The sequence below is a fragment of the Glandiceps talaboti genome, chromosome 16, assembly GCF_964340395.1.
Source record: "Glandiceps talaboti chromosome 16, keGlaTala1.1, whole genome shotgun sequence".
Lineage (NCBI taxonomy): Eukaryota > Metazoa > Hemichordata > Enteropneusta > Spengelidae > Glandiceps > Glandiceps talaboti.
The window spans coordinates 5,616,576-5,641,410 of NC_135564.1; the positions used below are offsets into that span (position 1 = coordinate 5,616,576).

The window sequence follows — 24,835 nt, forward strand, 5'->3', positions numbered from 1 at the left end:
GACAGACAGACACACACACACACACACATACACCAACATCCCCCATTTAATACCTCCCGTACCCTTGCGTGAGGTAACAAGGACAACTAAATATAACCTATATTCCGTGTGTGTGTGTGTGTGTGTGTGTGTGTGTGTGTGTGTGTGTGTGTGTGTGTGTGTGTGTGTGTTTATCACTGTGTGAAGTAGGACATATCTTTATGACTTTCTACATCTTCAGAAAGACAACAGATTATCTCTCCCCCGGCAGCCAACCTACCTCATATACACTGATTATATTGAGACTGTAATACACACTGAGATATAAGTGTGCCGCAATTGGCATCATTATCATAACACCCACGGCTTGCCAACAATACACAGAAGAATACATGTAGGCTTCAGCCGTTGACCCTAATGTAGCTATTGCTGACATGTTACTAGCCATTATGGATGCCGCCACTGGTATTGCGGGCATTCTACGGTCAGCGAGGAGATATTCTTTTGTGCTTCGTTGTTTTGTGCCGGTACATCCAAAGTAAATCCCAATTGAGACACACACGGCCAAAATAAGGCCAAACACGGTGTAATCGGCGGCAGACAGTTCAGGCCATTCGTCCATACTAATATCAAAAGATATACAAGATCGGAGTCATATTTTGTAAATAATAACATAACAATCAACTAACTCCAAACTAAGACGACAAGTATGACGCTTTGGACGTGTCATTGATGTTAGAAACTGGCTTACAGAGTAAATACTGCATGGGTTACCATTCATTTTACCTGATCAGGTATTTTACATTTTTCCTTTGGTCTAGTGTTTATGAGGGGCAGCATAATAAACTATTTCTTCACTAGGTAAGTCTATCAAATTAAATAATTCAAGTACATATTCATACCAGAATTCACTTTTAAATGTGATATCAAAATAGGACACAGTACGTAGCTGATGACAAAGAAAGTAGGGAAGCTCCACATTTTAACGAGTTGCAAAAGGCCACTAAACTTTCTAAATCGACGTGTCACAATGTACAACCCAGACGGCACTATAGTACACAGCCCTGCATTAAATGTTTTTCTACTAAATCCTACTGTCACGGGTCAATTGTTTATTAGCTACTATTTCGGCAATATCAATTTTGTCGCCTTGTCTAATCACTTTTTAAATTGAGCTACCAGACAAATAGTTTTAGTCCTGGCTCGTATCGGCCGACTTCATCGTTTACTTAATATATCCAATCGCCACATAGAAGATATTATGACATCATTGTTTAATTGAAATGCAGACACTTTTTTATAGGAGGATTGTGGATAACAAAGGCCAGAAAGGAATAATGGAATGAAAGAAGTAACCACCTCCAAGTTCGGAGAGGTAACTGGCGAACCAAAAATCTACAGTATATCTGTTGTGCTATTCCTGAATGCTGGTGTGATCCGGTACAAGAGTAACGTTAACTTGACTGTAGTATGTGTGGTTAGGTGAACATAGACAACAACATTTTGCTAAAGCAGAGAGATAGCGATGGGTTGGAGGTGAACAAGGGTGACACTGGTTGAGTATATCCAGTCGAGCACACACATCCTTATATAATATGAAGTTCTGGTCTCAGCTTACCACAACTTATATGCTTTCTTGGGATCATTGTTTCTTCACAGAGACCTAACCTCCTCTTTAGATGCATATTACATTATATTAATCACAAACAACATGTAAAGTTTGAAATCATCACTCTAACGGAATATGCTGACATGAACTTTTAAAACAACACAGTCACTCACACAACAAAAAATACAATAAAAAGATACTTTTGAATTTATTAAAACAAACTTTGGTAAAGACTTCGATTCACTACATCACGGACCATTTGACAATCACGATTTCATTCTAAATGCACAAATCGCTTCACGCTTCCACTCATTAGATGCTTATCACATATATGAACCAAAAACAACATGTAAAGTTTGAAAAAAGTGAAAAGCTGTTTAATATAGCAGTCAGCGTTACATGGAATACAAATATTCCCACCCCATACAAGTAGTGTAACCGTATAGTAAAATACCAGACCCATATATATCTTATTGAATTTCATCCAATTTCTCCAAAGAATGTTTTGATCCTATATACTTGTTACTCTCTGAGCAGTTGCTACGCGTTTTCGGCATCTCCATTCTTTGAAGGTGTTGGAGTGTAAACACCATGTGACATCAGCTGTTCAGAAACATCCTTGTCATTATCCATCCCAATAGATCCTTTGAGCTCCAAATTATTGTCGTACACAGAAGCTGAAAAATGCTTATCATTATTGATATGCCAATGGTTTATCCCTCACCTTGTTTTACTGAAATTATTCCATTGTTAAACCCTTAGTTTACAACATAAGGTCCATGGCCACTTGACACAAATTAATTATGTTGACTAAGTATATTTTGTCTCAAATAAAACGTTTTTAACGTACTATGTGACTTGAAATAATATTTAAAAAACAACCAGAGCTGTTACTGTGTTAAAGAATACTCTAAACGACTCTCGGATATAATCTAAAAAAATACCAACATACTTTCTTGAAATAGAGGTGATATGAAAATAGCAAATTGATTATTATTTGCAAAATTCCAAAAACAATATCACAAACTGACGTGAATCATCACTGAAAAGGAAAATGCTGAAAAGGAACTTTAAAGAGAACACACTCAGGCAAAAAAAAATGAATTTATTAAAACAAACTTGGGTAAACACTGTTTCACTACATCATGATCATTTGACAATCACGATTCTATTCTAAATGCACAAATCGCTCCAAAAATCCAATCTAACCTATTTAACTTACAGCCCTCTTTAGATGCATATTACATTATATTAACCATAAACAACATGTAAAGTTTGAAACAAGTGAAAATCTGTTTAATAAAGCAGTCAGAGTTACATGGAATACAAATACCCCCACCTCATACAAGTAATGTAACCGTACAGTAAAACTACCAAACCCATATCTTATTGAATTTCATCCTATTTCTCCACAGAATATTTTAGTACATCGTGTGTTTTTGTAAAAATCATAGCAGTTGCTATGCATTTTCGATGTCTCCAGTCCCTGGAGGTGTTTGAGTTCCAACGTCACTTGACATCGGCTGTTCAGAAACATCCTCGTCATTATCTATCCCAACAGTTCCTTTGGGTGCCAAAGCATTGTCCTACACAGTAGAAGAGAAATACTCATCATTATCAATATGCCTATTGCAATTAATTTACCCCTAACCTTGTTTTAGTGAAATTACCCTAGTATATTGTTAAACCATTAATCTACACATTTTTAAACCACAAACAACATGTAAAATTTCAAAAAAGTGGAAATTTTTTAAATATAGCAGTCAGCGTTACATGGAATACAAATACCCCACCTCATACAAGTTTATGTAACCATATAGTAAAAGTACCAACCCCATATATTATTGAATTTCGTCTAATTTCTTCACAGAATGTTTTGGACTCTGTGTATTTGTTACTGTCAGAGCAGTTGTACAATGACACACATGTATAATATTTTATAATTAAATAATTATTTATTGAGTTGTTTTGTATTTACTATCTATTTACTTTACACTGCCCTCTAGTTACCTTGCTTTAATAGTAACTGTGTAACATTCCAATGTCTACGTGGGCGCAGACTCGACTAGCATTATGCTATTTTTCTGACTCCCATTACCTAATAACCAACCTTTGTCTACTTTATAGTACGAACTGTAAAATCTTCTTTTATATGATAATAAACTATATATATAATTTATATAGTTTATTATATATATATATATATATATATATATATATATATATATATATATATATATATATATATATATATATATATCTGAATTAGTTAAGTTCAGTTTAGGTTAGTTTAGGTTAGTTTAGTTCAGTTATGGATTAGATATCTAGAGATAATAACATCCCATCAGAATCTGGTGCAGAAGTGTTGATCAATGTTATTCTTGAATTTGTTGATGTCCATGGAAAGTACAACATAGTTCGGCAATGAGTTCCATTCATTAACAATACGAACAGGAAAACAATTCTTCCGCGTATCCAATCTTGCATGTTGTTTCTGGAGTTTTGCAGCATGTCCCCTCGTAGAAGTGTATGTAGATTTCTCTAGTGGAACCGAACATTTGTCGATGTCGTATACTACGTGTTTTGAGTGTAGTTAACTGTAGTATTGCTAGTCTGTCCTTGTATGGTTTGCCTTGACATTCAGTGATGACCTCGGTGACTCGCCTTTGTACCTTTTCAAGTGTTGTAATGTCTTTCTGTAGCCATACTTTTGAGGCATATTCTAGAGGTGGCCGAATGAATTGCTCGTATAGTTTGAGTATTATGTCCTTTGATCGTAATGTAAAAGTTCTTTTAATCATTCCAAATACTTTGTTTGCTTTCTTGACTGCTTCGGAACATTGTCTACTAGGTTTTAAGCTACTGTGCTCAATTACTCCTATATCCTTTTCTTCTTCTACTTCCTTCAGGGTGATATCCATCATAGAGATAGAGTATTTCAATTTCGGGTTATTTGTTCCCATGTGTGTAACTTTGCATTTATCAATGTTAAATTTCATCTGCCATTTATCTGACCAGTCTACAAGACGGATTAAATCTCTTTGCAATAAAGAATAGTCACTGGGATCCTGGATTTTCCTATAAATTTTATATCGTCAGCAAATGTCTTTATCTGTGCCTGAACTCCCACATCAATGTCATTGGTGAAAATAAAAAATAATACTGGGCCTAACACTGACCCCTGTGGTACTCCACTTGTGACATGTTTCCATGATGAATTACATCCCTGAACAACTACTCGCTGTTGTCTGTTGGACAGCCATTCTTCAACCCAGTTAGCAATATCTCCAACTATACCATGGGCTCGCAGCTTGAGTAACAATCTCCTGTTCGGAACTTATTCAAAGGCTTTAGCAAAATCGAGATAGATTATATCAACAGGAGATCCTTCATCCGTATACGTTGTTACCTCGTCTAGAAATTCTAGTAGCTTTGGTAAACAGGATTTCGCAGATGTAAAGCCGTATTGAGATGGTAAAATTAACTGGTGCTCGTTGAGATGCTTGACAATGCTGTCTCTTAGACATGAATCCATTCATTTACAGATTACAGATGTCAAACTAACCGGTCTATAATTTCCAAGAGATGATTTTTCCCTTTCTTGAAAATAGGGCAAACGTTAGCTATCTAGTCCAGTGGTACATGCCATTCCTTAAGTGACCTATTTAAAAGTATTGTTATAGGGTGTGCCAGTTCCTTAATACATTCCACAAGTACCCGAGTTGAAATTTGATCTGGTCCTGGGGCCCTGTTCACATTTAGAGCTTTAATATTGGCCTCAACTGTGCTCTGCTCTATCAATGAGGATGTTAACTCTGGATTACTGTCTGAAACTTCGTCTGGTGGTAGTAAAATGGCTTCCCTTGTCAAAACTGATGAGAAGAAGTTATTCAAAAGATCGTTGACTAGTGGCCCAAGGGATTCCTTTGTCTTCTGTTTGGCTCTGACGTATGAGTAAAATAGTTTGGATTTGTTCTTCATATTTGCCACTAACTTTGCCTCTTTGACTTTTCTAATCGTTAAATTCCTATGTTGTGTGTAGATTTGGTAGTCATTCTCGTCTCTAGAGATGTAGAACCTTTTCCATAACTCAGAGTTCCATTATTTCTATTTCCAAATTGACATGTGTTGACGCCAGTTACTTTTTTGCTTGAGGGACTGAAGTAACTATCATTCATCTTCGTATTGTCAGATTTTCCTCTCCAGCTTCCTTCCGTCTCTTCAGGTCTGCTATAAGATGCCTGTTTACTTCTTGTTCATATTTGGTCAAGTCGGGTGTAATATACACTTTCTGGTACTCGTTGATTGTACTGTCCTTTAGGTTGATGGCTTTCTGCAGTACTTTGTAGCGAATCTGTGTATTCTGAAATTGCACTCTAATGGGTCTTGCATAGTTGCCATCACCATGTTGATTGCCTAGTCTCTGTACTTGAAAATCTTGTTCGGTTACTACACCAATATCGTTGAAAATATCTTCAACTGCATCTTTATCATCTTTTCCAATTTCTTCCTTACAATTTCGTACAATTATGTTCATTCTTCTTCTCTCTTTGTCTCGTTCTTCTTGGACACCATCTTTAATGATACTTTTCATGTTGCCTGTGTTCACCTTCATCTCTTCATGGTCAAGTTGGATTCTGTTATTTTAAAATGCACTACTCATAAGTTCATCATTTCGTGTTGCATATCATTCTGGCGATGCTCTATGCTTGTAAGTTTAGCCATGATATTAACAGCGCAAATGTTACACTTGTTGCAGTACCAGTGAATGGGACCTGTATCGTCATTTGCATTGAGACAAATGAAATTATATACTTCCCGCTTTACTCCTTCGCATATGATATGGTGAAAATATTTACAAATTCCACAGATTAAAGCAGCGTCACTTTCTTTAACCTCCTTCCTACAAGTACCGCATTCACAGTTGACATCTTTCACTTTGTTGGTCTTTGCCTTCGACGATGAACTTCCACGTCTTGTTAATACGGCGAACACCATATTGGATTCACTTGACACTGGCAGCGCTTTCTGAGGCAAGTACTTTTACGTTACAACTGGCTTGATAAAAGATCAGAATTTGACGGTATAGTCGTAATTGAACTACTGGGTTCAGGAGCTCACTGAAAACACGTCCGCACCATGCACATGCGCATGCACATGCACACATACCTGTTTCAGACAATTAGGTATATATAGTCTGAAATAAAACGTTTGTGTCTCGGAAATAAAAAATATACCACAACTGAAAACTCAAATCGATTCTCAGTTAAAATTTAGAAAAAAATAATAAAGTACAAAACAACGTACAAATTAGTGAAAATGATAAGAAAATTGTAAAATCGTATCCAGTAGGCACGCATAAACTTTGACAAGTATTTTAAACATTGAACTTTCGCACATACAAACTTTTATGTACTGATAGTTATGCACTTATGGCTGGCGGAAAAACTTCATTTCATTACTAGTATGAGTTAGCCTTATTATATACCTTGAGTAAATGGTACACAAAAGAATGAAATGTTTCATTTTAGAGTCTAATTATGCTTTCATATACACTTCAATCTCCTGACTATTCTGATTGTTGAACCTACCTCTCTCTCAGTGACGTCATACCATGGTGGACAACACCAACTTGGCAGACATGTACAACACTTCCGGTACAGTGGGGATATCAAATTCGGATTTACATTTTTAGCTTTCTTATACCCTGGCAATAAAAAGGTGAAAAATATATAATTTACTAAGGCAATCATTAAGGCTATCTTTGACTTGTTTTAGGTATATTTTTGAAAACATATCAGGCTAATATTTAGTGTTTACATATACGCATCGGAAATAAAATTCTGGAAATGTTGATGTTGAAATCAAGAAAATTATTCGAGGCTCACCCTGCAAATCTTTAAATGGAGATCAAAATTATATCAGGGTTAACCAATTTTAAAATCAAATACTGTGTTAATGCTCGATTCCCATGAACACAACACGGTGTAACCCAAAATGTCTTTTATTATTTCAAAACTTAACAAGTGAAAACATTTGTAAGGAGTTATTAAATAACATTGATTTTCATGGAAATTGATCCATGTGACACATTATATCTAATCACTTGGGCAATCCTAGCCTGAGAATTATTTTATATACTCGAATGCCGTGTCATATTGCTGTGGTTGTGAAAAAGAGAACATCTCCCCTATTTCTATAGAAAAGGGTAAGATATTGAACCTTAATTCTCCGAAAACATCGATTACAATTTCAGTACAGTACAGTACAGTACAGTACAGTACAGTATAGTACAGTACAGTACAGTACAGAACAGTACAGTACAGTACAGTACAGTACAGCACAGTACAGAACAGTACAGTACACTACAGTACACTACAGTACACTACAGTACAGTACACTACAGTACAGCACAGCACAGCACAGCACAGCACAGTAAAATACAATACACTACAGCACAGAACAGTATCAAAAGTGAGCAAACCTGTGATGAAACTAGCCAACAATCCAACAACCACAGTGGTGGTAACTACCAGCCAACTATACCATAGGTGTGACATACTTAGAAATGAGATGAATCCTGTTGGTCTGAAAAAGGTAAAACACACATGCTAAGATTTGTAGGTAAGGGGTGTGTGTCGTTCTCTGTAATGGCTAATGGTTCTCTGGAATGTCTACTTTGCGTAGCACTCATGGCAAGTGGTATTAATGATTATATGTGAACATAACTAATGATAATGTCAGGGGAAGCAATAGTTTTGCGCATTGACATGTTGTAGAATTTGAGAACATTAAAAGTTAATTTCGTCGAGAATTGTAGTTCATCAAATTTCACTAAACATTCAATACTTCCAGCACATTTAGTGCATATGTAAAGTTTTCCTGTTGCAATTTCCGCAGCTGTTTTTCATTTAAAACAGTATAGTCCCATTCTCTTTCAAATCAAATGAATAGCAAACTTACTCATCAGGTCCCATGGGTGGACTTCCAGTCGATAACGACATTTCCACTGGGACTTCAGTATTCGTGAAGTCTGTCATCATGATGGTAGTTAAGTTAGTTAAAGCAAGAGAAATATTTTCAGAAGGACATCCCTCTATCGAGGTAGGCAATGGAGGTTGCTTTGTATCATACATAAATGTCCCAACGCCTATTACAGCACCAAGCCCTATCCCAGCGACCAGTCCAACCATTACACCCTAAAGACACAGATGTAATATAATCCGGGGATCAGAAGTAACAAAACAAATTTCTCGTAAGTGTCTCTCAAAGTATACCATCAAATCTATTTCAATTGTCGCTTTGTTATATTTTTATATTTCAAACTATTGGTATACTGCTTTAAATGGGGCATGATATCATTGCAAAATCAAATCTATAAAATAAGAGATCGAAAGAGTTTGCAAAGATCTTTGTGCGCTCGACCAATCCAAATGCGCGCACGCGCACACACACACACACACACACACACACACACACACACACACACATATTATAATCAATACATACTACATTTAAGTATTGGTACCTTGGTGTGAGTCCATGGGAAGAACAGGCCAAGTGTGAAGACACCGAAAATCGGTCCTAACAATATCCCAGATAAAGTCAATGCGACTTTGACCAACGTTCCGATCTCCGATACAAAATACACAGATGCCACAGCCAGAATACCATAGAATGCCGCTTGAAATAAACAACGTAAGTAATCTTTAGTTATATACTTACAAAATCGTATGAACATCTCATTGAAAACTACCAAAAATACTAGTATGCAATGTGCATTTGTGCCCTGCCTATTCCATTGCATTACTATTCATGAGCAGGTACATGAATATTAATTAGGGGTTGGGTTACTCATTATCCTTGGCTTGTAACTGTTAGTGTACCACTTGTAGCAATAAAGAATGTAGAGAGGAGGTGCGCTTTTGAAGATGTGTATTAAACAATTTCTAGAAATTGGAAAGTTTCAAAAAATGCAGTGACCTTGATTGTTATATTTTGTTATTAATACGTTATTATCTTTACATAAACTTACAAATGACTTTCAAAATAAAGGTCGCTCTTTTGTCCGACATGTCTTTAAAACAGCGACATGGTTTGAGGAAGTCTTCAAGGGTAACAGCAGCTAATGAATTCAGTCCGGATGACAGGGTACTGGAACGTAACCATGGTAATTCTCAATAAATGTTACTTACTGAAAACATTATATTTTAGCTACTGACATTAAACGACATAGCAGAGTGGGAACATTTGTTGCTGTGTTCTGACACATATAAAAATGTAGTGTAGCTGGAGATATTCTAAAGACACCTTAGTTTATCATATAAAGTATGTGTATGTTACCTGGTGAACGATATACCATAATAGTCTAAGATTCAATCAATTACAGTGTGATCTATTCAATAAACAGACATCATATTTGATGTGAATTTCCTTAAGTTACATTCGTTGTGTACAGATGCACCCATAGACAAAGTATTCTCACATATCCACAAAAGATAGAACTTCTGTACCCACCTCAAAGCACCGCTGAATATTGCCGCTATAAAAAGTCCAGGTATGCCGGGTAAGTTACGTAGATGATGAATCACAAAGTATGCCATCACCTAAGTGGAGTCATCATGTAAAATATGTGCATTGTTTGAATTCAATCTCTGTAATTTTTAATTATCATTAGTATATATATAGACATGCGACGGCCATATTAATGAAAGGTCATGGAATGTCTTCTTACGTCGGGGTGACTAGCTAGATAAGCTGAATCCCTGGAAGTCACCTGATAGGAACTGAGTTTATTGACATAACCGTAACAATTTAACATCAAATAAACAAGAATTGATTGATCTAGTATGATGTTGGATGCCACTACGATATACTCACCTGGTCAGGCTTCTTGATACGGCCTTCACGAAGAGGATCACAATCAGCATACACTGCATAAATAATTATGCCAGGAAGAGTGGCAAATAATAAATACATCGCCATGAACGCCATAGCAAAGTAAATCGCCCTTGGGAAGGGAAGATGAACACGGATCAGATTGAATAACTCAAAATATTCCCCCATACACCTCTACACGTGTAGGGTCTATGTATATGTTACACCCAATCTGTGAAATTGACCAATTCATGAAATGGGTAGGTAACTTTGCCCAGTTCATGAAATAGGCAATAGTCGACTTTCCGGTTCTCCCAGCATGCAAAGCAGTATTTATAGTCAGAACGAGGCGGGGGGATACCTCCGCGATAATCGTCTGCCAGGCATAGCATTTGTATGGGAATTAGCAGACGTCGGTAGACTCCAATGTGTATTTTACAGATATGGGTAAAAAGGACAACTGTTGTGTTCCCTTTTGTTTTCGACAACGTTGGCGCGATGGGGGGAAATATTACAAGTTTCCAGTAGGGCCAAAATCACGTCGAAATGCGTGGATTGTAGCTGTACGATCTCATCGTAAAAACCGGCGGTCGTGGCAACCAAGTGTCCATCAAAAAGTATGTGACGTACATTTCGTGAACAACATGAAGAGTGATGATCCTAAGTCGTCTTCATACATTCCAACTATTTTTCCTTGGCATAAGAATAAAGGCATCCAGAAAGAAGGGACTGGTCAAGTTGTAAACAAGGTTAGTTTAACTTTGAGACATTATACTACATTACAGAAGTTATAAGTGTGATCTTGATCAGAACGTCGTTTTATCAGTTGTGTACAAAGAAAACTGGCTTTGAAGGTTTCGAAAAAGTCTGCTTCTTATCATTATCAAACTAGGTTCACACGACTCTCTTATCAGTTTGTTTATGTCTGTGTTAGTCATGTTGTAACATAAAATTCAGTGCAGTGCAGTGTAGTGCAGTGTAGTATCATGTCGTGTCATGCCGTGTGATGTCATGTAGTGTTTTTCCATAAAGTACAACTTCTGCATGTACAAGTTTGTTTTCTTGTGTTGTTTGAAATACACTCATTTTATATGTATAAACAAAACCAGTATATACTGTTATACATGTATTTCTTTGGTTTTCTTTTGTTGATTTCATTCATTCAATATTTGCTTCATTTACAATTAATGAAAAAAAAATGTTTTTGTCATTTTTTGATGAATGATCATCAGTGTTCATGTTACTTTGTAATATGTTTTACATTTTATTTTGTCACCCTTGAATAAATTAAATAATTATATCATTTGACATTTCAGGAAAACATGAACAAGGAGTCTGATCATAATACAACACAGGACATTAATCATGAGGTGGAAGATGAATGTACAGTAGACCAGGTAGGGAGCTATTTATTTATTTATTGCATTGTATAGATTTCCACTAATTAGAATTACTACTTTGCCAGATAATGTGCTGCAAGGAAGTAATACATATTTGTGCTATCACTGTTTTGTTTATATGTGTGTATATATGTGTTGTATTAAGGTTGTCTTTGACGTATTTTGTGTATAAATGTTGTGATAAACCACGGTGCTACAGAGTGTACATTTAACATCATTTCTAACTTTGACAAAACTTTGTATGTATTTCAGTGTAAGACATCTAGTGGTGACGTAAACTGTAACTCTTTCACTGGGACAGAGACTAACAGTAAACAGGTAATGATTATTTCCTTATCAGGTTATTCAGTATCAAATATTAGAGCATTGAACATTAACAGATGATTATTTATATTATGCACTATGTAAATAGCATTTGGTCCAATGTCATCGCGTGATGCTTCAACAATCAGGATAGTGATATTTGAAATGTAAAAACTTTTCCAAAGTATGGCAGAAGTAATAGTACAGCAGTAGGCACAGTTGTATCAGAAATCTTGTATAATATACTAAGTTGTATAGTTATCATGTGATATGGATTTCATGGTATTCTTATGTTATTCTAATTTTCAGTCAGGTGTTGATGTATGTGAAAATGTGAATGTATGTTCTACAAAACTGATTGAGTGTGAGTTAGGTTTCAAAACACAGCCACAACCAGAACCACAGTCTAATAGTGCAGAGGTAAGTCATATTGACATTTGGTAATCTAATTTGATTATAATTTATCAAAATCATTCTATATGATTGGAAATAATTCATTCATGTGAGCAGATACAAAAACAGAAAGTTCAGTTTGAGTTGTAACACTGTTCTTGTCATTGGGTTTTCACCAGATAATGTAAAGCCAAAAACAAGTAAGAAATCATGTTTGTGTTGTTTGCAGTTACAAAATGGAATCACTATATTGTGAGGTTCACTTTGTTTTTAACTGAAAGTTATAAGTCGATTTCCGGTTCCAAGATGCATCGTGCGAGAGGACGTCGCTTATACTGTTACATTTAGCCTTGTTTTGTCTTTGTTACATTTGAAATAACGTTTTCATCAGGAAATAATGGAAAGACATTTTGTCCTCTTTGATTATAAGTTATTTTATAGAACAAAGACTAAACATCATCAATGCCAGAGAGGTATTTTACGAGTGTACACAGGGTATGGTCAGATGACAACCATCCCCGGGCCCTGAGTATCGCATGCAAACCCCTCAGCACGTACACAATACATTGTATTGTATGGAGAGATGTGCAGTGCATCTTGGAACTGGCAACAGGTCTATTGACTCATTTGACTTGCAATGAACTTACACCAAGTTTCTTTCCTTTCCCTTAGCAGTTATCAGTCATTTCTACTGACCATGACTACCTCAGGACAACTGCTGATGATTTGTCATTCAAATTGGAAGAAAACATCAAAATCCAGGATCCTGAGTACTATGCTTATCTTAAGTTCCTAGAAACTCAAAATCATCTCCTAAGGGAGGTTAATGAATTGTACTTTAGTAGACTTTTAACAATTTCTACCATTAAGGATGATAACATACAAATGAAATTTTGGACTGGCTTTCCAAATTTTGCTATATTTTGTGCTATATTTGAATATCTAGAGTCAAAGGCAGTTAATTTACAGTATTGGCGGGGTGGGAAAGATAAACACACTCATTTCCACAAAATCCATGATTCAAACAAACCTGGTCCAGACAGAAAGATATCTCTGCAAGATGAATTCTTTATTGTGATGGTTAGATTGAGGGTTGGGTTGTTTACACGAGATTTGGCAAAAAGGGTTGGGGTGTCTGAATCAACAATATCACGTATTTTTGTCACATGGGTTAATTTTTTAGCTGTTGAATTATCCACCATATGTACCATGCCATCTATTGAAGAAGCTAACCAAGGAAGATGTCATGCATTTGACAAATTTCCAGACACAAGAGTGGTTGTAGACTGCACAGAGTTATTTTCAGAGACACCATCATCATTAGCAGCAAAGAGGCAAACATGGAGTGAATACAAACATCATGATACATTCAAATTTTTAGTAGGGATTGGGCCAAATGGTGCAGTGACATATGTTTCTAGAATGTGGGGTGGGCGAGCCTCGGATAAATGCATAGTTGGTAACAGTAACTTTAAAGATTATTTAGATAAAGGTGACGATGTAATGGCAGACAAGGGTTTCACTGTTTCTGCTGAATTAACTGCCATTGGTGTTTCATTAAATGTTCCAGCATTCAAAGGTAGTGATAGGACTCAGTTATCAGCAAGGGAAGTTGAACAGTCTCGTAGAATATCAGAAGCTCGCATTCATATAGAGAGGGCTATAGGACGTATAAAAGCATTTCATATATTTGACAGTGACATGAAGCTTACAATGAATGGTTTAGCAGAGCAAATCTTCACAGTTTGTGCTTTCCTAGTGAATTTTCAATCTCCATTCTTAAAATAGCATTGCAGTAGATGTTGAGAACGTTACCAATGGTAACAAGTCTTCACAAAGAAATGATGTGTAAATGTGAGGATCATGGGGTCTTTCTATTGCCAGAATACAGGGGATTAATTGTCTCTCTGATATGGCATGCTACAATATTGACATATTTGGGTAGTTTTCTGTCTCACTGAAATTGATACCGTCTGACATCAAAACTGCATGCTTGCAATGAATCCCCTGTAGTTGGCCAAAGAAAATGTTGTGGCAAGTATATTTAGGTGCAGCCAATGGGCAGAGTTGTGGTTTTCATTAACTAAGTTGTTTCAGACCAAAAATGATGTTTTTAATAGAACTCCACCCCCCCCCCCCCAAAAAAAAAAAAAAATTGTGGGTGTTTAGCTGTTCTTATGTGCCCTCCCCCTGATGAAAGATATATACCACTACTCACCCAATATTGAGAATGACTTACCCACTCCCACCACTGAAATGTTTGTACTCTCCACTATACCAACAATTCATTTTGATGTACACAATGTTTTCCCCTCCCACTGTATCAAAATCATGACTTCCCTGCCTTTATTCTTCCTTGTTTGCTCCTCTCGAGCTCTCCTGCTACTGATTGACAAAATTGCCCACCCACTGAAAAATTACGCAAGAACAAATTTGTTGACTGCACCTGTATATTACCATTTGTGACTGCATTCATGCTATCACTCACCAATGTACTTTCTCACAGCTCAATCCATGTAAAAATTCATTTTTAATATTTGATATTTATTATTTTATTTATATTGTATGGATTTGTACATGTAAAAATACTGTGAAGAGAATAATATATTGCATACCATAAATTATATTTATTAATATATTACAAATTAATTTTGTGTTCCCACTAAATAAAGTGACAGGAAAATATTTACAAATGTGAAATAAGATTGTTGTGGAACAGGCTTTATATGAGATTATTATTGCTAAGAATAAGTGTCATTTACTTTGTAATACTGTCAGCAATATTTTCACTACCAATAAGTACAGGAAGACCAATACATTTTGGTACATGGTAACATTAAAATAAATAAACTGTGTACATGTATACATACTGTGTATTTCTTTTATACTAGCTTAGTTACTCTACTTTACATTTAGGCCACAAAAAATAACAAAGCTGTTCAACGAGCAACCTAGCCCATCCCATTGGGTAGGTACCAGGTAGGTCGATTAAAAAAAAGACAATCTTGGACAAAGAAGTTAAAACAAGCCATACATAATGATGACAAAACATTTCAAGTTGAGTTTGTATAGAACTTATATACAGTTATTTCACTCTTGCATGCATCATCAGAGCCAAGTAAACCACTATATAACAAAGATTACACATAATTTGGAATTGACTCAAATGCACATTATTGTCACATGTATCATTCAGAAAATATAAAGAAATCCCCTTAATTTTGAAAATAAAGTGTGCATTTTACTGACATGTGAAGCCCGTATTATATTGCCCATCACTAATGAAAAAAAAAATGAAAAATTGAAATGCCAAAAATATGGGAAGGTTGCGCCTGTTGAACAGCTTTTAAGTTTTTCTGGCCTTAGATCAGTGTAGACACCTTACAATATCCAGGTCTACTTATATATATACCTAACATCGTGAGGATACAACTTGACATGCCTTTGCACACGTCCAGTGAATAGTTCTGGGACAATACCTTCCAGGAAAAATGTCTCAGACTTTTTACATAATGTATCATACAAGCCTTGGTTAAATTCAATTCTCTCCACATATACATAATACCCTTGTTCACCACATTCAGGGTCTAGAATTATAAATACACAGAAGTCACACCACAACCTGTTCATTATTCCCATCTGACCTAACATTTGATAATAGTAATGATGCTTTTTGTTAAACTTTGGATTTTCATTTTCATCAAGAAACAGATAAAACTGACTGTTCTTGGTTCTTATGAGTTCCTTTACTGACAATCCATTATTTTCAGGGCATTTGATTTCAACTAAACCTTTAGTGATATCAACACTGGGATCATCTACATCGCCATCAATGCTACAACCTTGATGAGGTCTAACAATGTCAATCACAAACCCTTTTTGACAAACTTTCAACCCAACATGGCCATTCCTATTCATGTATTTTACATATGCATCCCTAGCTGTGTCTTCAAGAGCTAAACCTCGCCTGCACTGTGCTGGCATTGGTTTCCTATCATATTGCATTATTTCCCTTACAAGGCAGTCTGGTGGTGTTGAATACTGTCGCTTATATATTTTACCAAAGTGTGATGAAGAAATCCTACCAACCCGATAAGCATACCAATGTTTATTTTGTGACTGTCCCCTTGTATTTTTTTCTACTTTATCAATATCAGCTGCTGTGATTCCCATACTATTTTTAAATGTAACAAATTTATATTTTATATCATCACTATGGAGATTACACTCATCACTGATATTTTCATCTCTTTCACATGACAACAATATTGTACTTGTACTTTTATTTTGGCTGGTATCTGTGAGAGCATGGGTCTGATTTGTTGGTTGATCCATGTCTATAATGTCATTTGTATCTTCAATTGTTATCTCTGCCCCCAAAGTGTCATCAAATGTAAGATCAACAATGAAATTGTCTTGAGATGTCTGTATCTGATTAACTTGAGACAAAATTGTACACATTTCCTGAGTGACAGATTGTGGCCTATATCTGTGTAAAGCAAGGCTATTGCAGGCTGGCACTTTGACATCATTGTTTAGGAGTCTGTTCCTCAGATGTAATAGTTTATAGTAGTCCACCTTCTGCTGGCATGGAGACCTCCCATCATGACCACTAGCTTCTCCTCCCCAGTCTCTTTTCTCTTTACCATGCTCTGGTTTATAAATTGGTATCTCTGACATGGGTTTAGGAGTAACTCTGGAATCTATCATGTGAAACAAAAAATTACTGTTAGTGTTAGTGTTAGCAGACTGAATCATAATGGATATCTATAATTGTTATCAGGGTCTCTGCATTATTGGTTTCTTCTCATCAGATGTACAACCATTACAGATTAGAAGTTATATTTTATCTTTTTAAATTGCTGTAAGTTTCTGCATTTACTATTTCCTGCGAGACTTTACAAATTTCGATTTCATTCATTTTGTCTCGAATATGTAAAAAAAATGTTTAGGGTCAGCGTGAAAAACTAGGTGGGGTCAAGTAACCGGAACTAAACAATTACTTTTCTTAGGCCTAATAAAATTCACTCTAAATGAAAAATAATATGTTACCCTAAAATAAAAAACTAATTCCCAAGGAATAGAACTGGCGTGGATAAAAATATCAACACTCATTCCCAAGAAATAAATTGGTATTGATGACAATATTAAACAAACATTAAAAATTTATTGAGTCAGAAAATATGAAATATATTAATAAATTGTTATTATTTAAAAAAAATTGTCTGATATGGCATGCTACAATATTGACATATTTGGGTAGTTTTCTGTTTTAAAACTAACCTCTTTTGGCAATCCACTTGCAAAGAACCTCTGTACAAGCAGGTCCCTCTACCAAATTTCGATAACCTTGTGCTACAAAATCTTCAAGGGCAAACAGTACTGCTGCAAAGTGACTGCAAGCTTCACCTAGACTGCAAAGCCAAAAGAATTTGAAAAAAAATAAAATCAGTTTCAAACACTTTCATATAAAAAAATTCACATGTTTGTATATGCCCATGTAGAGTCTAGCGCCAATGAAATAGTATATTGTTATCATGTATAATAGAAAACTAACATTGATTTACATGCATGTAAACTCTTGATGTTCCTTGCAAAAAGGTTGAAAAAACAAACATTTGCAACATATTAACACTTGTTATTATATAAATATAAATCCTTTAATACAAATTCCTGAGTCTTTTCATACTCTGAGAGAAAATCCCCTGAGAAAATATTCAACACAAATGTAAGGAAAGGACTTCCCCCACTTCCTACAACCGTAACTGTGGGTGATGCATGTACTTCCTAATATGCTACAACATTTTGACTTTGAAAATTACTTACCCAGCAACACATTGACATGAACCACCGACCGGTTCCCCTGCTTTGGTTAAAACGACGTACGTTTTGTATGCTACACCACTTCTTTGCGAGGCATTAACACTTGCTTTGACTATACAGAAAGTTTGACTATATTTGACATTGATTTCAATACTGTGTACGTGACCGGCATCCCACAATTTATACGCCTTCAATGCCTTGTAAGCACGCATAGCCTCCCTGTCAAATGTTCTGTCATTCGATGAGATTAGATAGAACTTGACGTTCTCCAATGTCATTTCTGGAATTCTTCTGATATCAGTCGTCCAACCTGTCCGTATGTGGTCGAACTTTGGAAGACTACGGTATTCTTTGACAACAGCTTCGCTCAGTCTGGCAATCCCATGTAAACACTCTCTCTTGATGATAGGGTTTTCAAAATCTGTGCCGCTGGTCGAAAATCCGAAAGCAGTACACAGCCTTCCAATTAAATCATATTTCGTCCCCGAAAAATCAATTTCTTTCACTTTACATAAATCACGAAGTTCTTTCAACTTCAATACTTTTAAATCTTTGAAGGTGGAAGGAAGTTTCAACTTTGCCGCAGACGACATTTCAATGCCCGCCATTGTAACAACTTGTATTGTTTACATTCCGTCGCCTATGACGTTCACGATCGATATGGGATCCCCCTGACCTCCGCGCAACCCTAGTTCGCAATGCATTGTGGGAGAACCGGCATAAGGTCTATTGTGTTGCCCAGGTTATGAAGTGGGTATGGTAAGATATGCCCAGTACATGAAATGAGCATCTTTTATTGGATACACACAAAATAAAATAAAAATCAAACAACTTTATTATCATGTATTTACAAACTCATCACTTCACAATTGTTATTTTATTATAATTCAGTGAAGCTTGTGTTTTTAATAGAGTTCGATAATCAACACTCCATCAAAACTCTTCCCCCAAAAAATTAATTTCGCCCCTTTTAGATCGTAATCTATACTCTCATTTGTATAAGGTTGACCATTCCATGAACTGGGCAAAGATACGTGCACATTTCATGAATTGGGCAGTTTCACGGATTGGGTGTAACATATACACTGATCTATAGAAGATTGTATGACCATGGGCATTCGATTGGAGTGGTTTTGTATTATGGAGATACCAATAGATGTGTATAAGCTTTTATTTCTTCAGAAATTAAGTATCAAAATATCCGCCATTGTTCAAGTAATTATTATGAAACGTCAAGATAAAATACAAACAGATCAGAAAGCGTTTTGTTAAGATTATGTAACATCAAAGACTTACTTGACGCCCTCTCGCACACTTCGGCAGCTGTTGAACCTCTGTACTATCTGCTGACTTACACCAAGCGATGGTATCATAGTTAAGGCAAAGCCAAATGTGCCTGTCCAAACAGTATTACGAATTTTGGGATCAAAGTCAAAACTGTATGGACAAAAGTTAAAAGAAAAAACAACAATAAAACTCAACCATTTTTCTGATTCGAGATCGTTTGGCTAATAAAAATAAACTATAGTTTGTTTGTTTCTAAATGTTCATCGAACATTTCACTATACTGGTATGATAATATTAATAACAAACCACACCCTTGGATTGGTATACTCCCAGTTTGATCATTAGACTCCAGAAACACGTTCACCCACATATGTGGTCAACTGATCAAAACCTTGGGGTCTCGGGGGTGGGTTATTGCTTTAAATATATCACCATATCTACCAGTAACAGGTTCTTCCTGGTGAATTATACCACAAATTAACTATTATATGCGATGAGCACTGATGACCTATGTCAGTGTTACCTACAATTATTATATTAAAGTAGTTCTCACCGCAAACATTCTCAATACTTTATACTCGTTTATATTGTTGTTTGTTCTATTGAAACATGTATTGGTAATTTTGAGGAATCATTTATCTACAGTTCTCGACCTTTTCAATATTCTTCAAAAATCTGTCTTACTTTACGTATTGAATTCGTCCACCTTTATCTGCGATTCTCCACACATTTTCAAATCCACCCATTAAGACAGCACCTTTGATTATTACTATCAGTACGCCAGTAAACATTAGAATCATTTGGATAACGTCTGTCCATATTACTGCTTTCATACCACCCTGTCAACATATCATATAGGACGTGTCATTATTTAACCATATGTTCATTTGATTTCATTTTAACAACAGACCTTAAATTCCTCATTGTCTCTCAGTCCGAGTATTGCATAATAGTAGGAAAAGAACTGCCGTAGTGATGGTGGAGGTGGTTGTGTTGTAAATTGTGCTGTGTGTGTGGTGGGGGGGGGGGAGCTGCTGCATAGAAAATACTCAGGTTAGCTTTTTGCAGGTCCCCCCCCCTTACTTTGGGCTCGCAAAAACTTTCACGCCCTGCATATTTGAAAAATAAACTACTGCTATTGAGGTTTAATTTGGTTCAAAGAGCTACAAATGAAGAGCAAAATAGTTCAAACAGAATTTCCAAGCCCCATCTCTTCGGAACTTTAACGTTTTTTGTGACCCCAGCCCCCTCCCTGTGCATCAGTACATTCTGCTTTGTCCCTGTTGGCATAGTCGCTGTTATTTTTGTTGTTAGTGGTGGTTAATTAAGTTGTGTTGTTGTTGTTGTTGTTGTTGTTGTTGTTGTTGTTGTTGTTCTTCTTCTTCTTCTTCTTCTTCTTCTTCTTCTTCTTCTTGTCGGTGGTGGTGGTGGTGGTGGTGGTGGTGGTGGTTGTGTTGGTGGTGGTGTGGCAGTAGTGCTGAAAGCACAGCTAGTGGTAGTATTAGTGGTGCTGTGCTTTTGGTGGTGCTGGTGATGATGCTGATAGTGCTGCTGGTTCTGGTGGTAGAGATGCAGTTGTATTGGTTACAGTGGGGGTTGTGGTGCAGCTGTTCTTTTAGTAGAAATAGTTGATCAGATCTTATATTAAAGATAATAAGTCTCTGTGTTTGACACAATACAAGCCCACACTACAGCATAACTTATGATTATACAACAATCGACACAGGCATTATTTTTGTCAACACCTGACATTGCTATCATTGTCAACAATTGATCAAGGTTTTAAATATGTATTCAATACAAAAATATTTTATATAAATGCTCTTACCACAGTTGTGTATAAGGTACACACCAAACCTACAGTTACTGTTACAACCCATACGTTTAGGTCTGTTACTGCGCTGAGTGCCAGGGCTGGTGCATAGATAACCAAGGAGAGGTACAACAGCTGAAAGAAAACCACAAGAGTCATTATCATATACCTATGCCCAATCGTTCTTGATGAAGTTTAATACGAAATATCCCTTCTGATTTGGGACGTTAAACCTATGACACAAACAATTGAAGACATGGTAGCCGACAAAGAGTGTGAGATAAAAGCCAACACACTACACTTCGCTGCTACACAACAAATTTAAAAGCTTTTACTTTATTTGGATCAACAATTCCAAAAGTGAGGTTGTTCATGATGAACATTTCATATGGTATAAACGTACCTTATAGATCACGTAGATTATCGTGGCAACAAGACGAACTGGTTTGGAAAATCTCATTTCCAAATACTGTAGAAATAATAAATCACAACAAGAATTACCATTGACATATTTATTGCTATTAAGAATGTGAAAGTTTTTGTTTCATACATGTCGTAACCAGGGTATGATATTATCTATGTGATAAATATCAGAAAAAAATTCGCACATGGCGTGAATGTCGAGGTGGGTCTGTAAGAAAGCAAACATCGGCTATTGAAGCTGTTATGTAGCCTGTTTGTCTATATATATTACTGCGTAGTGTTGAAGTTCAGATGAAATCTTGTCAAACCTATCAAACACTTTACACTGTATACGAATACGTGTATGTTACTAGATGTCTACAACATTTATATCTAGGATTAATGAGTTAAAATATGGGAGAATGGCAAGGGTACGACAGTATAAAAACCAGATATAAACTGAATGCCTCCTGAATTATGCAAATAACTCATTTAACTAAAACAACTATGGTAACAGGCTTTTTTTGGACAAGCGTGCTTTCTTAGGTTAATGTATGTGCCAAATTATACGGAATTTGAAGAGTCCATGGTACTGTTTAATTACTGAATATCGTTCATTATTCAAATTATTCATTAAAGGTAAAAGTTGTAGCAACAAACTTCATAGGACAGGTGCGTATTATTGTGATTGATATATGTACCATATTATATGAAATTTGAAGCTTGCATTTTTAAGATACAGCCTAGTTACCTAAAATCATTAATTATGCAAATTTTTCATTAAAACTGTAAGCTATATCAACACATTTTATCGGACATATCCGCTTTGTTATGGTTAACGTATGTACTAAATGATATTGAAATTTAAGTATGAATTCTTATGATATATCCTAATTACCGAAAATCATTAATCATGCAAATTAGTTATTAACACTGTAAGGTACATCAACAAACTTTACAGGGCGTATAAACTTTGTTACGTTTAATGTATGAAGTAAATCATGCTGAAGTTGAAGTATGCAGTCTTAAGATATAGCCTAAACACCGAAACTCATTAACTATGCAAATTATTCACTAAATCTTTAAGCAAAATCAAAAACTTTTATAGGTGATATGCACTCTGTTATGTTTAAATTGTATTGACATTGAAGTATGCAGTCGTAAGATATACCGGGTAACCTAATTACCAAGAATCATTAATCATGCAAATTATTCATTAAAACTGTAAAGTACATCAACAAACTTTATAGGACATATGCGATTTCTTATGGTTAACGTATGTACTAAATTATATTGAAATTGAAGTATGCATTCTTAAGATATAGCCTAATTACCAAAAATAATTAATTATGCAAATTATTCATTAACACTGTAAGGTACATCAACACATTTTATAGGACAAATGTATGTTGTTATGTTTAACGAATATACTAAATTATATTGAATTTGAAGTATGCAGTCTTAAGATGTTGCTTAATTAGTTGATTTCATTGGTATGTAAATTTCCTTAATTAACATGAACAGAGATCTCGCTCAAAAACTAATCAAGTCTAGCCATTACCCCAAACATTATTTGTATCAAATATCATTATAACTGAACCAGCCGTTTTTAAGAAAATGATGACACACACACACACACACACACACACACACACACACACACACACACACACACACACGGAATATAGGTTATATTCAGTTGTCCTTGTTACTTCCCGTAAGGGTACGTGAGGTATTAAAAGGGGATGTATGTACATGTGCGTGTGTGTGTGTGTGTGTGTGTGTGTGTGTCTGTCTGTCTGTCTGCCTGTCGGTCTGTATATATGTGTGTGTGTGTGTGTGTGTGTGTGTGTGTGTGTGTGTGTGTGTGTGTGTGCTTATCACTGTGTGGAGTAGGATATATCTTTATGACTTTCTACATCTTCAGAAACACAACAGATTATCCCCCCCCCCCCCGGCAGCCAACCTACCTCATATACACTGATTATGTTGAGACTGTAATACACACTGAGATATAAATGTGCCGCAATTGGCATCAGTATCATAACACCCACGGCTTGCCACGAATACACAGAAGAATACATGTAGGCTTCAGCCGTTGACCCTAATGTAGCTATTGCTGACATGTTACTAGCCATTATGGATGCCGCCACTGGTATTGCGGGCATTCTACGGTCGGCGAGGAGGTATTCTTTTGTGCTTCGTTGCTTTCTGCCGGTACATCCAAAGTAAATCCCAATTGAGACACACACGGCCAAAATAAGGCCAAACACGGTGTAATCGGCTGCAGACAGTTCAGGCCTTTCGTCCATACTATTATCAAAAGATATAAAAGATCGGAAAGTTATATTTTGTAAATAATAACATAACAATCAACTAACTCCAAACTAAGACAAGTATGACGCTTTGGACGTGTCATTGATGTTAGAAACTGGTTTACCGTGTAAATACTGCATGGGTTACCATTCATTTTACCTGATCAGGTATTTTACATTTTTCCTTTGGTCTAGTGTTTATGAGGGGCAGTATAATAAACTATTTCTTCACTAGGTAAGTCTATCAAATTAAACAATTCAAGTACATATTCATACCAGAATTCACTTTTAAATGTGATATCAAAATAGGACACAGTACGTAGCTGTTGACAAAGAAAGTAGTGAAGCGCCACATTTTAACGAGTTGCAAAAGGCCACTAAACTTTCTAACAACCTTTCATTGCGTCACCTGTAGATCTTGAAATGGTGAAACAACAAAGTTGTTTTCATTGTTTTGCAGTGACCATGTTCCTCCCTTACCCCAAGTCAAAGACTTTCATATCCATAACTCACCTTCCAAAATACCAGAACTTCACGAAACAAAATTAGTACAAATGACTACGTCCTAAGCGATCACTATCCTGGATCCGAGGTCACAGTATTTTGACGTCACGAACCGTACAGCGCCGCCACT

The 24,835-nt window shown here is 35.9% G+C and overlaps 2 protein-coding genes across 2 annotated transcripts; one reads left to right on the forward strand and one right to left on the reverse strand.

The window, feature by feature from the left end:
• Positions 1–1,860: 1,860 nt before the first annotated feature.
• Positions 1,861–24,783, reverse strand: LOC144447516 (sodium-dependent multivitamin transporter-like). Its single transcript, XM_078137563.1, has 14 exons — positions 24,715–24,783; positions 23,857–24,199; positions 21,888–21,953; positions 21,500–21,619; positions 20,356–20,510; positions 19,681–19,821; positions 10,469–10,598; positions 10,106–10,194; positions 9,624–9,742; positions 9,117–9,271; positions 8,552–8,787; positions 8,073–8,176; positions 7,180–7,295; positions 1,861–3,174 (listed from the first exon to the last, which is right to left on the reverse strand). The coding sequence occupies exons 2-14, from the start codon at positions 24,196–24,198 to the stop codon at positions 3,049–3,051; spliced, it is 1,899 nt and encodes a 632-aa protein (XP_077993689.1). The 5' UTR covers position 24,199; positions 24,715–24,783; the 3' UTR covers positions 1,861–3,048.
• Positions 11,089–14,349, forward strand: LOC144447645 (uncharacterized). Its single transcript, XM_078137722.1, has 5 exons — positions 11,089–11,214; positions 11,782–11,862; positions 12,118–12,183; positions 12,478–12,588; positions 13,234–14,349. The coding sequence occupies exons 1-5, from the start codon at positions 11,110–11,112 to the stop codon at positions 14,347–14,349; spliced, it is 1,479 nt and encodes a 492-aa protein (XP_077993848.1). The 5' UTR covers positions 11,089–11,109.
• Positions 24,784–24,835: the final 52 nt, after the last annotated feature.

Coding starts and splice junctions, on each gene's coding strand:
- LOC144447645 (XM_078137722.1), top strand. CDS start 11,110: ATGAAGAGTGATGATCCTAAGTCGTCTTCATACATTCCAACTATTTTT. Junction 11,863..12,117: donor ATGAATGTACAGTAGACCAG/GTAGGGAGCTAT, acceptor TATGTATTTCAG/TGTAAGACATCTAGTGGTGA. Junction 12,184..12,477: donor CAGAGACTAACAGTAAACAG/GTAATGATTATT, acceptor TCTAATTTTCAG/TCAGGTGTTGATGTATGTGA.
- LOC144447516 (XM_078137563.1), bottom strand. CDS start 24,198: ATGGACGAAAGGCCTGAACTGTCTGCAGCCGATTACACCGTGTTTGGC. Junction 10,599..19,680: donor AGTGTGCGAGAGGGCGTCAA/GTAAGTCTTTGA, acceptor TCCCTTCCCAAG/GGCGATTTACTTTGCTATGG. Junction 8,177..8,551: donor CCACCCATGGGACCTGATGA/GTAAGTTTGCTA, acceptor TACCTTTTTCAG/ACCAACAGGATTCATCTCAT.